The sequence below is a fragment of the Augochlora pura genome, chromosome 4, assembly GCF_028453695.1.
Source record: "Augochlora pura isolate Apur16 chromosome 4, APUR_v2.2.1, whole genome shotgun sequence".
In the NCBI taxonomy this organism is placed as follows: domain Eukaryota; kingdom Metazoa; phylum Arthropoda; class Insecta; order Hymenoptera; family Halictidae; genus Augochlora; species Augochlora pura.
In genome coordinates, this window is record NC_135775.1 from 13,867,482 (window position 1) to 13,884,722 (window position 17,241).

Here is a 17,241-nt window from a genome sequence, read left to right on the forward strand (position 1 = left end):
TTAATGGGAATACCGGGAACACTATCCAATTCCAGTTACGTGGATAAACTGCGGATTTCAGAGTCCCGCTTATCCCAGTCGATCGATCACTTAATTCATCGTCAATTCACCTATAACGAGCAAATAAACAACAGTCGCGTATGTACGTGCTGCGTCCAACTCTTATTATCATACGATACGAAATGCTTAAAGAAATAAAAATGAGACAACATTCCTTAAATTTTACGAATCATGTATTTTAATACTGGCGATCGCATGAAATATTCAGAGAATCTTTAAAAAAACGAAATAACATTTTAGAAATTCGACAGCATTGCTTGTATTGTTTTAGAATGTTAAACTGATTAAGAATATAATTCTGCAATTGTTTTTATTATTCTAACTAATTGAAATTTATCGAATATCTTTCCACACGTGGTCTAGTACGCCAGTCTGACATTTTAAAGCAATTCAAGTCATATTATTGTGTTTTAACAATCTCAATTTTTTTTTTATTAGAACGAAAAGTCAAAAGACGTTCCTTCGTAATAATATTACGCGTCGTGTGTATCAACATCCCTCACAATAATAATTATTAAGTTAGAAATTTATGGTAAAAAACATTTTCATGTATTGAAAGTCGCCTGGAAGAAAGTGTTTAGTTCACACGACATTTAATACTATCACAAAAAAATGTCATTCGATTTTTCGTTCTAAATAAAAGGAACGAAATGCAAGACTGCACGCCGCCAGCGTGATCGTACATAACAAATAGCAGTTAATACTTCATTAATTAAAAGTTTCATTAACACGTTTACGCCGGTGCCGATATTCACGATTTTCTCTGTGAGTCGACGCCCGAAATTTACAAAAATTAAATAATTACGTTAAGTTTATAATATTGAATTTCTATGTTTTTACTATTGATTATCTGTTTATAATGTTCAGATAAAATAACATAAACCTATTTCGTTTGAACGCTTTACACGAGTCTCCCTTCTTAACGCGTTTTGCTATTTTCCCTCGACTGTTACTTTCATACCTTATTTAGCATTGTAATAATTTGACAATGAAACTAATTTTCGGTTACCTGACGAATGAGAGTAAGATAATACATTTGTTGACAGGTGTCCTGGGTACGTAGACAGGATAATGGAGAGAAGGTAAACCTGCTGACGGTGGGACCACACACGTACATAGGAGATCCAAGGTATACAGTGAAGTTCCAGTATCCAGACAACTGGCGCCTAGAAATTAAACCGGTGAACAGTAGCGACGAAGGCCAGTACGAGTGCCAAGTCAGCACCCATCCGCCTAAACATATTCATGTGAATCTCCACATCAACGGTGAGTACCGTATCCCCGGAACAACTTACTTTTCTGTAGGCAACCGTATCGTAAAAGTTAATCTTTTGTGGCTGGAAGTTAAAACGTTCTCAGGGGGTTGATTTAGTCTCGAGGTCCGCCACCGAGAGTATCTCAATAGGGAAATAAACTGTTTGTTTAGACAACGTCAACTTGACGATTCTGTTACGTTTACCGAAGAGCAACTTCGCAAATGGTATAAATATTTGCGTCCTCGTTTTAATACTTTGATAGAAGTTTTCTGAATATACAATTTCAATAAAAATATTTCCACCTAGTGAGTCATTTTTAACTCTTCATATGTCAAGGGTCGAAAAACAACCTGAAAAGTTCCCACAAAGTCTAAGTTAACCCTCAAGCACTTTCACGGAGCAGATTTCTACCCCGCACATAATATTTATATCGTAAATCCGACATTGTTGCAACTTTGTCACCCGGATCAATAAATGAAATAAAATAATAAAATACACATTTTCTTGCATTCGATGATATGTCAGTTTTTCATTTTCCTTAAAACGATTATTTCTAAATATAAAATATGGGGTACAAATCTATCCTACGTAGCCACTCACCTAAGAATCAATGAAAGTATATGATGTTTAATGAAACTTAATTTATTATTGGCGATGATATTTTAACTCGTTGAAATCCTTAACATGTTTCTAAAATTCAGTTTGTTTGAATATATTACAATAAAAATGAGTTTTGAAAACGAGCCAAAAATTAGTGTCGGCTGTATGTAGCCGATGTGCACTCAACATGTTAATTGATACATCGACTTTTAATATATTTGATAGTTAAAGGGTAGAGTTGGTAAATTTTATAGGTAGTATGTACTTAGTTATCAGGTGTCAGCATTGAAAGGTATTAATTATATTAGGTATCTTTTAAGAAGTGTTCAATTAGTTGTAAAACCACATGTTACATTCGTCTACTGTAGCAATAATTAAATCCTGGTACTACAATATAACAACGAATCAGAATCGTGATAAGGATTCCATCAGTGATCTATTAGATAAAAGTGTTATTATAAGTGTGTACAGTGTGTGTTTTTTATTACCACATCGTTTAGCTGACGTCAAAATATATGTAACATGTATAATGACTTGACCTTGAAATGAATTAGCTCCAACATGTAAACAAACTGCCACAAGATTCCGAGACGAATACGATAAACATACAATACTTCACGATGCAATAAAGAAATGAGCACTTATATGCAAATCAACATCAATGACCTAGGAAACTCCGAATAAAAAGACTAATTTCAAGTTTCATACAAATTTTTATATTTCTATTGAAGGAGATATTTAAGTGGCAATGTTTAAGTACATACTTTTCGTACGGCTTTAAATCATAGAAAATGCGCAGGATTTTTCTATTGATCCCATGCGATATTGATCGATTTTTAGAAAAGAAACTCTGTTCTCGTTTTGCTTTCATTCTCCATTATGAAATCGATACCAAGCTGCGAAACATAATATCTTCCCATACTGCTTTTACTCCTTACCTCCTCGAGGTATAAATTAACTATACTAAAACTAGTATCATGCTATATTTAAACTGAAGCATACAAATTTCTCAAACTGTAGAAATAATATCATTAAGTTTAGATTGAATTTCTTATATTTATGTCTGATAGAAAATCAGGTATTGTTTCAGCGAAAGTTTGTATTTATTCTATATTTACCTCTGCTTATTGAGAAATTTATTGAAACTGGTCTCGGAGATTTTTGTGTTTGCTTTGTGCGTAAAATATTTGCTTGCCACTTATATATACTCAACGAAAACTTTGATGTGATTTAAACTTTGCTAACGAAATGCTTTCAGATTCGAATTTCTTTTAAACGTTTTATTAAACCTTTAAACCTGCGAGATACCTTGCATTTCATTCATCTTTACACGAGCTATCTTTTCATGCTCATTCCAAAGCTCAATTATACTGGAGAATATTATATTAAATATAATTATTCAATTGCATGAATACGTTTAATTGATACTAACGTAAATAATATAAGTAATGAAATACGTATGGTGTACAATTAACTCCTGTATAATATGAATTCCTACGACGCGTTAAGGATGTTGTGACCATCGTTTACATATAAAACGATTTCTTGTACTTACGTTACGTGATGGAATTAAAATATGTAACAGCTAATTACTCTGGAACGGAGACGTTAGAACATAACTTAGACGATTCAAAGCGATTAACGATCACAACTAGACTGCGGATCTTTATATAAGATAAAAGGTGTCCTCACTCATTGCATAATCTCCCTATAATATTGAATGACAATAACATTAATATTCGGACACTTTCTGAAACGCAATAACGTCCTTTAAACTGAACTAAATGATTCGAATTTGTTTTATGTTTTTTATGAAGATGCTAAAATTTCATGGAAATCAATTAACACAAAGACAAACGTTAGAAGCATTAGAAAACGTTACAAGCGTTAGAAGATTTTTGAAACTATAGATTTTTCACACATATTGGTAGACAGTGTCAAAATTTAAAAGAGTTGTTACGTTTTTAAAAAAGTATTCATAAATATAATCATAACGTTGTAAAAGTGTTTCTCTGATAATTAATTATCCTAATTATTTAACTAATTATTTAACTATGTTGATATAATTATCAACATAGCGGATTTGTAACATTATTACTTGCATTGACTTTATATGGAACGTGTTCCGTCCTGGACATAGGGCCCCAAGGACGATCTTCAAACAAGGAAGACCAATTTACAGTTTATGATGCTAGTAATGGTAAAAGGCTATTTTTGAGGAACCGAACCATCAAGTAATTTTAATATTTCGCGCCACGCATGTTTTATCGGTTTACAATCTCATGTTTTCGGCCTCAATAGCAAACGCTGGCATCATAAACCTCGAGGATTTCCAAAGGGCTCCGCGGACAGAGGCCTGAAGGCCTAAGGCAGGCTCGCGATCGGCTATTTTTACGGTACAATCAGACCTGGAGGAAATCCCTGTCAAACGTTGCTAAAACACCCCCTACCACAGAGTTCCTTCCTATCCCTACTTTAGACAGTTTTCCACCTCTACCAAATTTATTCTGCGACTGAGCTTTCGTAAAAGCTAGTGCAACGACAAAATATTAGAATCGTTTTTGCGTCAAGTGTAGCAAGTTTAGAATCATTTAACTATTACAAATCGCGACGTCATTATATCGAGATTAGCTACATCTGCAGCCAAGTCCTTTGTAGCTAAGACCACTTCTGTACAAAGTGTAAATAAACGGATTCTCCGGAGTTAGACTTACAATCTTTCTTCTTTAAACGGTCGTAAATTTAAGTCGCCAAACGAGGCGAACTATACGACACAACAGAACGAAATGTTTCGTTCGAACAAAATGGCAACATTATTTGTGTTACAAGAGAAAAGTTTTCGTATCGCATAAATTCGTGAAACTCGTAACACATTTTTACGTTATACGGAGAAGTATGCTGTAGGTAATATTTAATTAAGTGATCGTGCAAAGCAATACCCAAGTATTGATTTTCTTGACGGCTTTAAACTTTTTCGTGAGGGAACGGTTTATTAATGGAACCTATACCCTCTATTTCCGCACGGAGTTCTGTGATGCTCGAATTACGGTCGTTTCACCTACCGATCAACGGGTAGAAGTAGAAAATTCGCTGCACCAACGACGACGCCCGCGGTCTCCATTGTCTTTTCTTTTCTGTTTCATCGCCGACATATATACGCATATACACACGAACTCCGCAATATCGCTGCAGCGCTTCTGCATAGCTATATCGATAAACAAACCTGCCTATCCAACGATGCATCGCACCGTGGAGTATGGAGGCAGCGCGCGAAACAGTTCCCTTTCGTTAACTTCAGTTACCACACCCATCGTTGCTTCTCCAACATCACGTTCCTCTGTCAAATTCGTTCCACGTGCAACCGTTTTTAACTCGAAGTTGAACTACAGATCAATTCTGTGAACTATAACAACAGAAATATAAGGTAATTTAAGTAAGGTATTATTAAAAAAGTGAAAATTGTTTTCGATTTCAATATATTCCATTAAAGTCTATAAAAGAACTAACTTAGCTAGAAGCGTATAAGAATTATGTATATTCCTTTATTATTATTACCTTGAGCCACATGAGGCTTATACAGCAGACTACAATTTTGTACATTATATACAATAGTTATCAATAATTAAATTCTAGTGCTACATTTTATTATAAAGTGATATATAATTTAAAAGGCCATTAATATTAGATTTAGGTAGGAAAGAATTAAGACAAAATGGTGTATTATACCTTGAGAATTATGTTCAAATAATTGGTAAAGAATATTGTTACGAATATGGATCGATATCTTTTGATATCGAGATATCGAGAGTTCCTTGTGGCATCGTTGCTTGGTAAATATCTCCTGAGCAACGATTTAACAAGAACGACTCAGAGTTCAGAGAGACGTCGTGGTAAACGGTCGAATATTGAGTTCCCCCTTTCCCGAATAAAAAGTTCTGTTGTTATTAAAGTCGTGACGTTATTATTCAACATGCTGCGACTGCGCTCACGTAACAATATTATAAATAATCCTAACTACAATCAGTTATAGTTTTGTCATAAAGGTCCACCGTTAAATGTCAATTTATTCATATATTTATATCTTTATAATACAACCAGTGGGATAATTTGTATAATCAAACGTTACAGATAATCGAAGGCGAACGAACATTATTTAATTTGCACGATTCCTTGAATAATAATAGCGACGTTACAATGATTAAGTGCATTATGCTTGTCTGTTGTTTTTGCTCTAGCTGTTGTAATTTCTCGCCCTTCCGACATCTCGCTCGATGTTTGCTTATTTCCAACCACTCGTTCACCCTGTCCGACAACGTTAACAATGTTTGCATGGCTGCTTACGAACCCATTAATACGACATGATTTACATTCGTTCGCGTATTAACGAATCTCGCCGTCGGCGATACTCCACCATGTCTTCGACGAGGAAATTACTCGGTCAAGTCTCTGTCCATTTTTTGCCGGATAGGACGCGCGCTGTATTCCCGATGAAATACGTGATACGAGTATAGGATAAAAACGGGTAAAAATGTTCCCGTAAATGATAGCACCATGCAGGGCAAATTGTGGAGGAACAAATGGTCGTCCTATAACAGAATTACCTAGGATTTAGAGGAGAAGAATGGAAACATTCAGACTGAAGAAAACGAGTTCAAAGCAATTTAAGTATTCGCCAGAGACTGCGCCAGAGGAGTCGCTAGATTTTTACTGTAAGTGTGCTTTAAAAATTAGATCACCGTCCATTTCAAGTGACGATTCATACACAACCCTTACGCCTTGTTAAATAGTTAACAAGAAGTAAAAAGATATAAATAGTTGATTTTTCAATTAATATAACCCGTATGAAAATCGACGAAGTTTTCTAGAATTTGTAGAAAAATACACTGTTTAATGATGCATATATATATGTATTGATTATACATATATTTTATTAGTTAAGGAAAAAGTATAAACCAATGTAATTTTTATATTACAAACTCGACGCAAAGCGTGGCTTTCCTCTCTCGCTATATCATTACCGTTAGATCATATACAAGGTGGGGCAAAACTTTGCCCACCTTCAATATCTTCATTGCGTATGGTGTTATGAAAAAACTTTTCACGCCAAAGTTATATTGTTCTGTGGGGCACATGTTATGATAAAATAGAATTTTTTCCAGGATAATTTTTTTAATGAATTTACAAGTTTGTCGATATTTTTCAAATGGAAAACTATTCTTTTTCTACAACTATGTGATGACCGCAACCGAGACGATTTCAGAATGGTACTCTATAAGGCCATTCAAGATCACCAAAGGCTATAGCGTCACAAAAACATTTTACTATTGCTTGATTTATTTAATTAAATACTAATTAATTTATTATACTAAATCATGTTCCCCCGAGCTTACGTGTATTGCTTGGGGTATTTACAGAATTAACGTATATAGCATGCGTAAATGTATAAATAAATAAGTAAATAATACAAGAAAAATGAAACCATTAGCCAAATAAATGAATAGATAAATAATTAAGCTAGACATATAAAAAAGGAAATAAATAAATAAGTAAAATGAACATACATACATAAATATATAAATAATTACAATTAGTGCCTGACAGATGTGTGGTCTCCTTCAATTGCTGCACTGTTGCGTTTACAAACAATATTACCGCAATGAGGAGCAATGCAGAGAAATGTAATCATTACATGAACGTACGACAGTGTTCGAAATTAGTGCCGTTAACCCTTTACACTCCGAATTATTTTCCAATCCTGTTACTAGTTGCTCCTAACTGTTTTATGTTTCTTAATTGAAATTTATTTTAAAGGGCAGTTCTTTGACTGTTACTTATTTTTAACAATTTTTTGAATTTTTTTTCTTGCAATATCATTACCAAGATAATTTGCGTCATCGCCTTCCTCGAATTTATTAAACTCTCTGTTAAAGTCCTCATGCAATCCGCATCTTTCACTCATAAATATTTAGAGGATATTTGGTATACGATTTTAAGGCTTCTAGAAGAATTTTTATAGATTAGATGAGTAAGTACAAAAAGTACAAAGAGTTAGTGCAAGAGATATTGTTATAAGCAAGGCAAAGTTTTGGAGATCATATATTTAAGATCTTAAGTATCAACAGAATGGTATTCCATTTAAAAAGACAGCGATGATCTACAGATCTTATTTAAACAATTATCCTGCAAGAAATTCTCTTTTATCATGTGTCCCACAAAGTAGTGTAACTTTGTTCTGAAATATTTTTTCATAAGACCATACGCAACAGATGTTCAAGGTGGACAACGTTTTTGCTCCACCTTGTATACTATAAGACACGACATGTGTGTTATGTGTAGAAAAAATCTAAGAGTTTAGTGAAACAGACTACAAAGTTCAACCCACCGACACGAGGAGTAAGAGATAATGATTCGGAATGGTAACGTAGCATGAGGCCTTAAGTTCAAAGTTTCGATGCTATCCCATATCGATCACCATGTCGTGTTGAACTAGTTTTAAAGGTAATGGTATATATGTATTATGATTTGTTTTTTGCTAGATAAACGTTTTTGAAAATTCTTTAATGTCGAGCATTAAAACAGGTTAACAAATTTGAAACATCGGTTACTCTTTGGAAATTGCAGATGTAACATACTACAATAGCTATACATTTTGTTCATTTTGACGTCACCTAGATGATTTCATCTTTGTTACAGTTCGAAGGTTTCTATAAATATATATATGTTTTCAAAAAATAAATCAAAGAAAAAGAATAACATTTTTTCATTTAAATCTTTATTTTTGAAAAAACTGAGATGGAAGATGTGTCAAGTTCGCGTGGTTTATAGTATAACGAGAAGTATAATCGTCGTGTAATGGCCAAATATGTCACTTTATTCGTATTCAATAGTACAATATTTAAGTTTTGTAGTATTATTGACGTATTGAAAACCATGCAATAGTGCTACTAAACTCTCTGTTTATTTCTACTGTCATATTTAATCTACACATTTTTGTGATAAATACATAAAGTCTGTATTTTAATAATATAAACACAAGATTTATAATGTTGAAATTTGTATGTAATGGCACTTGAGATATTTCAACAAAAAAGTTTAGCCTTTATGTCTAATTATACGTAATTGGTACAAACCAGCAAACTCCGTTGCAATTACTTGTAATTATACTGGATCATTATAGTTGCAAATGCACCGGCACAGAATATTCAAGCCAAGTGAGATACACACACTTGCTTGTGGAACATCTGAACTATGTAAGCTAATAAATTATTTTGATGTGTTTGTTTCATTTATGCATGTAAATTGCTCTCTGATGATAAATTATACTGCTAACGCGGGCGTTCATTGCATTTTTCTGTCACGCATTCTGTGTCGTGTTTTATCATCACGTGCTTTAAAATTACTACTGTAGGAGACAAGCACTGTTTCACTAAAATAATCATTGAAACGAATATCGTACTCAATTTTATTTGAATTTTATCGCAAGCTTTTTATTTAAAACTACGGATGAGTTGTTAAAAAATATTTGTTACCGAGATGAGACCAATTTCATGTAAATATGCTACGGAGAGTATTATCTAAACATATTTCCAAAATGATTATGTTTAGTTATACAAAACATAGTTGATAAGGATGATAAAAGAGAATGTCGTGTAAATATCTCTAGAATTTTTTTGAATTACGTTATTCATGAACAAATACTTCACTGTAAATATTAGTACGAAACGTATTTGATGTTTTGATACTTTATTTATGYCCATGTTTTATCTTCCTTTACTATATTTACATTTATCTTTATAATTGTAAGAACATTTATATATTGCATGAGAGGAAGTATGTWAAATGACAGAAAATAGTTACAGTGCTGCTGTTTGTTTAAAAGTTGATTTGAATTTTAGAAGAATATATAAATAATCTTATTTAGATGATTTGTGTCAATATGATATAGTATAAACTTATAATATAATATAAGACAATACAATGCGATGAGATGCGATATTATATTAGATCATATCATGTAATATCATATCATATCATATCATATCATATCATATCATATCATATCATATCATATCATATCATATCATATCATATCATATCATATCATGTCATGTCATGTCATGTCATGTCATGTCATGTCATGTCATGTCATGTCATGTCATGTCATGTCATGTCATATTATATTATATTATATTATATTATATTATATTATATTATATTATATTATATTATAAATGTGTGTGCAAAGAAAATCACGGGTTAAAATCCGGTATGAAAAGAACGAAAATTAGTCGTAACTGCTTAGCGCAGATTAGTATTCTTGGGTTAGAGAGCTATTACTGCAACATAGAGGTAAATCGGGCATATCATGGAATATTTACCGTTCCATTTCAACTGGCATGCTATTCCTTAAAATATAGGTATGCACTTTCTATCCAAGCGTCCTAGTAATCATAATAGAATTGAAAATGTGCTGAAAACTACCAAGAAATGTAGTTCAAAGAAGTAAAATAAAATTTGTTCATGGGAACTGTTTATGTTGAAGAACATAATGTACGTATGCAATATTAGATATCCTCTTGTTATCTAATAATTGGTGAAACCTATACACGTAAGAATTTCGTCTTGTACACAATATGAATCAATGATGGGTACAGATTTTAATTATATAATTCTATTCTAATAGAAAATCAGATTCGTTTTTGTTGTCTAAAATTAAACAATTTGTCCTAGTGTATTATGAACTGATAAAACATCGAATTTAAGTAAAAATGTATTATAATTCGTAATTTTAATATTAAAGTAATAGATAATTGTGTAACTGCTTGAGCAGATATATCTAAATATCACTACAACTCATTTAATACAAGAACGAAATATAAGTTTAATATTTTTATAAGCCCGGGGGAACATGATTTGATAAATAAATTTTTCTATTAGATTTTAAATAATCTAATATTCGGTGCTCTTTCCACATATAATATCAAAAATATGTAATTTTATTTATTATAATCAAGTTGATTTTAAAATCTCCAAAACGCTTTCACTTATAAAAAGAGAATCCTATTTGACTTTTAGAAAATTATTCAAATTCATGATTTATACATCTTAAATTCCTTCCAACTAACAAAAGAACATCGACAATTCGAAAATTCCAAAAAAGTTGCAACTTTGCAGGAATGCAATTCAAGTCGTTCTAAAATTAAGGCAATGTTCAAACTATGCGAAAAAAGATCCTCGAGGTGAAAACAACCCCTCTTCAACTTACAATATTTACAATCAGGGCCAAATAATAAACGAAATTAATTGCTAAAACAAATTTCAAATAATATACGCCGCTGTTGTAGATTATCTCTCTGCATCGCTTATTAATTTGCCGTTTGTATAAAACCAAATATAAAATATATTTGCATGAAGGAGTTACAGCGAGTTTTATATGCTTACAGGAATTTTTGGGTCAAACCAGAAATCGGGTTTGTTTGTCATTTACATAATTGTGAAGAGCCTTTGCCAGGCTGTTAAATCAAATACAAACAAAAAATAAAATTTCAGAAAATCAAAATCTAGGAAAAGTAAAATTTGTTTTCGATTGCTTGTAGCCCCGTAAGTAGAGTATATAATACCATGAAACTTTGTATGTAATCATTTTTCAATATATTATACTATATTGGAAATATTAGCGATAATGAAAGAAATTCGTAATGTCTTTACAGATATTTTGGAATTCTCGAATTACCGATATTGCCTTGTAAGTTACAGAGATGCCATAGATCCGTTGTTAAATTGAACGTCTTTAAGGGAAAACAACGTACACAACTGTACCTCCTTTAATCAAGCATGCGGACTCTTGCCTCAATGCAAATTGAAGGAAACGTGAGAACCAGCGTTTGTTCTGAAAGCTCAGATCTTATCCCGATGACACTAAAGGAATCGTTTAAATCGGACAACGAGGAGAATAGGATAAAGAGTAAAGGCACCCAGTACGGGATCAGACCGGGAAACAAAGAGAAACGGGAAAGAAGCACTCAGGTATTCAGCGTGAGCTGGAGGAAATTGGCTACGTTCCTAGTATCTTCGTGTACTACGATGACACGAGGCTGGCATTGGGAATCTGTCGAGGGATAGAACTGAAATGAAGTTACTAGGACAGAAACCAGACAGAGTGGAGAAGAGTTGATTTCAGTTTATTCGACATTATTTCAACCGTAAAGCTGGTACTAGTCGAATTCAAAGATTATAGCGATCGAAACAAGGTGGTCTACAAGAGAAATCACTTCTGACAATAAATAAAAATGCGAGGATAAATTTTCGTGTCGACGCTGTTATGCTGCCAGCATAAAATCAGTCGTCTTGCAAATATCAAGTTTTTTAATAAACCTGTTCGCTTTTGTTCAATGTACACGTCTGCATTTTTTATACTATATATATTTTATACTCTTTCAATATTCAGATATTTTTGAATTTTTTATTTTTAATGTAAAATGATTATAATAAACGTTAAATTTTCATGAAATGAGATAAATGTTCATTTATTGGTGAGTGTTTATATATTGGATTAGTTATTTTATGTACGATAAAATTACAAATCTGATGAAACAAAATTGAATTTGTTTTTTATCACAATAGTTTAAGAAAACACAGTAGAATAATTTTATTCAGAAATCAGTGAAGTTAATTCACAGAAAGGTAAATTTGATTCTCAAAAGGTGACTTTGGTTTTGGAAAAAAGGAAACATAATTTGCAAAAGGGTAAATTTAATTTACAAAAGTATGATGTTGATTCTTAATAGTCTGTATTTGATTTGAAAACACTTAAACTTGATTTGGGAAGGGTGATTGATTTTGAAAAAAGAAAACATAATTTTCGAAAAAGTAAATTTAATTTAAAAAAAGTTGAACTTAATTTGGAGAAAAGTGAATTTGATTTGAAGAAAAATGAACGTAATTTATAAACGGACGAATTTTTATTGTGGAAGCTATGTGACATAAAGAGGTACACAATAGATGAAAAGTTCGCCAGTCCTTGCATAGGCGATGAAATATTTTTACGAGATTAATTGAAGAATATTAAAGATTAACAATTAAAGAGATTTCATTTTTGTATTATGACTTCATATCTTGTGTATGTTATATTATATCACTGTACGTTAGGTAGCGATTAAGTCCTTTGGGAGAACAGATCCAATGAACTTCGCTAATGGGAATACTGTTTAGTGACACGGCTCATCTGCAGGTTTACGGTCCAGCAATTGCTTATTAAAGTCGAAAGCTAGTACGTTGGAAGTACACGTGATCAACAAGAATTGACAAGTGCAAGATATATAATATCGAGGGGAATTCTTTAACACATATTCGTTCGCATGACGTAACTTCGTCATTTTGCAAACGATCACCAATATCCTAATGACAAAATTATATATAATATAATTATATCTCGTCATTTATATATAATATTATAGAAAATATTTGATTCTTATTCTGTTAATTCTAAATAAATTGAATTCTAATTTTTACCAAACAGAGATAATTTTAACCAAATATGGTATATTTATAACCATCACTAAAAAATATATGATTTTTAATAAGTTACGTTGTTTTTATATAAACCATATCATTTCTACAGATAATGTCATAAAATGTCGACATTTTGTGAATGGCGGTGCAAAAAATTACCAGAAGAATATGTATTAAAAGACTAACAAATGAGTATAATCCGCATTTATAAGGAAATGCATCGGATATCACAAATTAAAAAAATTTAAATTTACGCATTAATAAAACTATAAAATATAAAATTGACGTATAAAAATTTAAAAAAAAGCAAGAAAGCCCTACTAATACGGAGTGTATATGAGACTGTAATTGTCAATAAAACAAGGAATGTTTGTGTGAAAGTGATTATTTTATTGATAACTAAGTACTTGGTATAAATAGCAATTGAGGAATGTTGTGTAAAATTTATTCTATTTGAATAAACAAATTTTTGATGTAGTATTAAATGAGAGAAGGAGAAGAAAGTTGCACGAGTATGAATTATCGATTGTTTAATTGACATATGTGTTGAAGGACGTTATTTTATATTTGTTAAATATTTATAGTTAATAATGATATAAATTAAATTATTATTACTCCAACACGAAGTATTAGACATCGAAACTTTTAGCGACAATATCTCGAAAGTGAAAACATGTGCAACGTTTTTACAACTACAGCTATTACTTTTTATTAGAAATGTAATGAATTAATCTTTCTAGAGTTTTTAAAATATAATCTTGGAAATGATTCTATCAAAAATATAAAAATAAGCAAAAACCTTAAGAACAAATTTTGTTATCGCTCTGTTACATTTTTGCGTGAATAAAGTTTAATGCATTCGTTTATTGCCAGCTGTTTCGCCTACTTGTAAACGCAAATGCATGCGAGTCAGGAAAATTTTTACTGAAAGCAAATTTACAAATGCAAAAAAATCCATCAGAAACGTTTTGCTTGTTTCCTCTTAATTTTAAATGGATTTTCATTGTGAAAAGAAATGAAATTTTAATTTCCGTGGATCAGTGAAAATCGGCGATTACAGCCATTTTCAATAGGAATATTTATACTAGCTCAGAATCAGTGTATCGGCAGAATTTATTTGCAATTCGATATATATAAAATTAAATTCAATCCAATATTACTGTTGCATGGAAATAATGGACAAAGAACGTAAACTTTAATTTGACATTACTTTCTGCAAATTGTATTAAAGGAATTTCAGTTCGTATAAACGTTCGAAAACAGATTATAAATAATGTAATGTAACGAATAACTCATGGTAAAAGTCCATTAAACATATAAACGGATCGTGCCTCTCTGAATCCATGTACTTACTCTTAGATTATACTGTTCAGTTTAAAAATGATGGGATACCATGCTTTATCGTTTATATTGTTATTAATGATTTATCTACTTTTACATTTATTGAATTTTGACAATGCGAACGTAAAGAAAAATATACGCGTTAGTATAAGCTACGAACAATAAAGAAATCGTGTTACAGTTTGTCATGATTTTTCACTGATAACTATAAAAAGGAACCTGAAAATAATCACATCTGTCAATTCATGTAGTTTGTTTGCGGATTAACTAATTTCGATGATTACTATCACTTCAAATGTAATATTTTTGATGAGCAGATTGCGGAACTTTATGAAAAATAAAAGTTTGTAACAAGCATGTAAGAAATACAAATTGTATAGATATAAATCATTCCTCTTAATAATTTGGAAACGGTACAGCAATATTATTAAATTCATCGCATAACTTCACAACTTCATGTTTCAACCATACATTTTTATCATAAATGCATAGAATCCTTAGGCTACTGATTAGATTACAGATTATTCGCGATCTTCTTAAAAATACTACCTCCGTTTATATCTCACTACTGAATTCTACACAAACAATATGATTTATGTTTTTAAATAAAATTATAGAAGATTACGGTATTCCGTTCAGTGCGATTATAATATTTATCGCTATTACAGTGGCTCGTATTAATATTTGTGGATATCTTTTGTGACTATTTTTTTTTCAAATAATAAGGAGACTAGTTCACTAGGCAATTGGAATGAAAAAAAGGAGATTTTTAGCTTATTTATCTGAGATTTTAACAAAAATTTAAACAATGCATTTTGTAAGTCAGAGTTAGGTAACTTATGTAAATGTCGAAAACTCCATCGAAGTCAGTAGATATTGTTATGAGTTACAAATAATTAAAGATAATAAATATTGCGATTTTTCATAACTTTCAACCAAGAATTGTAAGAAATCTAGATAACTTTACATCTTTCAATAAGCTTAAATTGACTGTACATCATTCAATCCCGATGAAATTCGTAGTTTACGTACACCTCCCTCCAAAAATATTAAGACAATAACAGAAAATTAAGTGGTATTGAAAAATCGACAGAGAGATCTTATATTTCATCAATTTATTTCAAACTTAATTTTATGAAACGGCAATTAGTAGGTTATATATATATTTAACAGTATAATAAAAATATCGTCAATTTTTTAAAGCAGTATTAAATTTCCTTTTCGTGAATACATTCACCGCGTTTTAATTATTTCTTGGATTAATTTCGGCATCTGTTTCATTATTTCATTTATTATTTCTGTGTATATTTGTTTCTGCTACATTAATTTTATAGTTCGACTATATTCCACATATTCAGGAAACACATAGGGAAAACGATTTATATGTTATCGAGCGAGAAACAATAAATGGGAAAAGTAATCATATAGATGACAAATACATTTAATTTAACATGTACTTTTGACAAAATAATGCCATAAACCGCGCAGATATTATCTAAACTGACTAAAAAAGTTACGATTTATAATAAATAAAATGATTTTCTAATACGTTTGGAGAGGACTGTACGTGACCGATATCTACTACACCTGTTGTTTAAATTTTCGTTACCTACTTGTCAGTCTAATAAACAACAAAATTAAAATAAGTATTGTAGTCATTGTACAATAAACTGGTTCCTCCAATATCTCCAAAACATTCAAGTGATTTCAATCAATTTGACAAAGATTATTCTGTTTTGAAATGTGCCCGAATATTAAGGCGAGTCGTTATATGTATATGTACTATCAGAATTACGATCGATATCATTTGAATGGAGCAATGTTTTTCCGGCCATAACTATAAGCAACAGCAAAAAAATGTCTGCAAAGAACGTATTTCACGGTTTCTTCTTTCTACAACGAAAGCTGAACAGTCATTGAACCTTGTCAAAAGGGGGCACTCGTCGAATGGTCAGTGGAGAATAAAATACCATGCCTAGCAAGCCGCGCCGCGCCGGACCAACCAATGATTTCGACGTACATCAAAGCGAACAGCGAAGAGCACTCGTCCTCGAACCAACCTTTTCATCGTTAATGTTTTCATAGAATACGCAGACGAGAGGACAGAATCGGTTTTCTAATATGGGTAATAGCAATGTCACGTAGAAATCTCCTAGATCACAATTGTTCGATCAACTCACGTTTAAACGAGAATCTGTGTCTACACTGCCAAATCTAATTTATCAATTATGACGAAAGCACGCGTTAACACATATTCGTCTGGTAATTTATTGCATCGCCATTCACAAAATGCTGGAATTTTTGACACTATCTATAGAAATGGTATGGTTTATGTAAAAGCAACGTAACTTGTTAAAAATGATATTATTTTGCAGTAATTATTATAAATATACATGCAGGAATCAATTATTGTCTGTAATATGCAAATGACAAATTTTCGTCATTTGGCTATTGTTGACTGTTTGCGAAGTGA

General features: G+C 31.6%; 1 protein-coding gene across 1 annotated transcript in view; it reads left to right on the forward strand.

Moving 5' to 3' along the window:
- Positions 1-17,241, forward strand: part of LOC144469116 (opioid-binding protein/cell adhesion molecule) — a 211,318-nt gene that overhangs the window by 123,771 nt on the left and 70,306 nt on the right. The window contains exon 3 of the mRNA XM_078179048.1: positions 1,107-1,326. Within this exon, the coding sequence (XP_078035174.1) occupies positions 1,107-1,326 (220 nt within the window). The remainder of the gene's footprint in view (positions 1-1,106; positions 1,327-17,241) is intronic.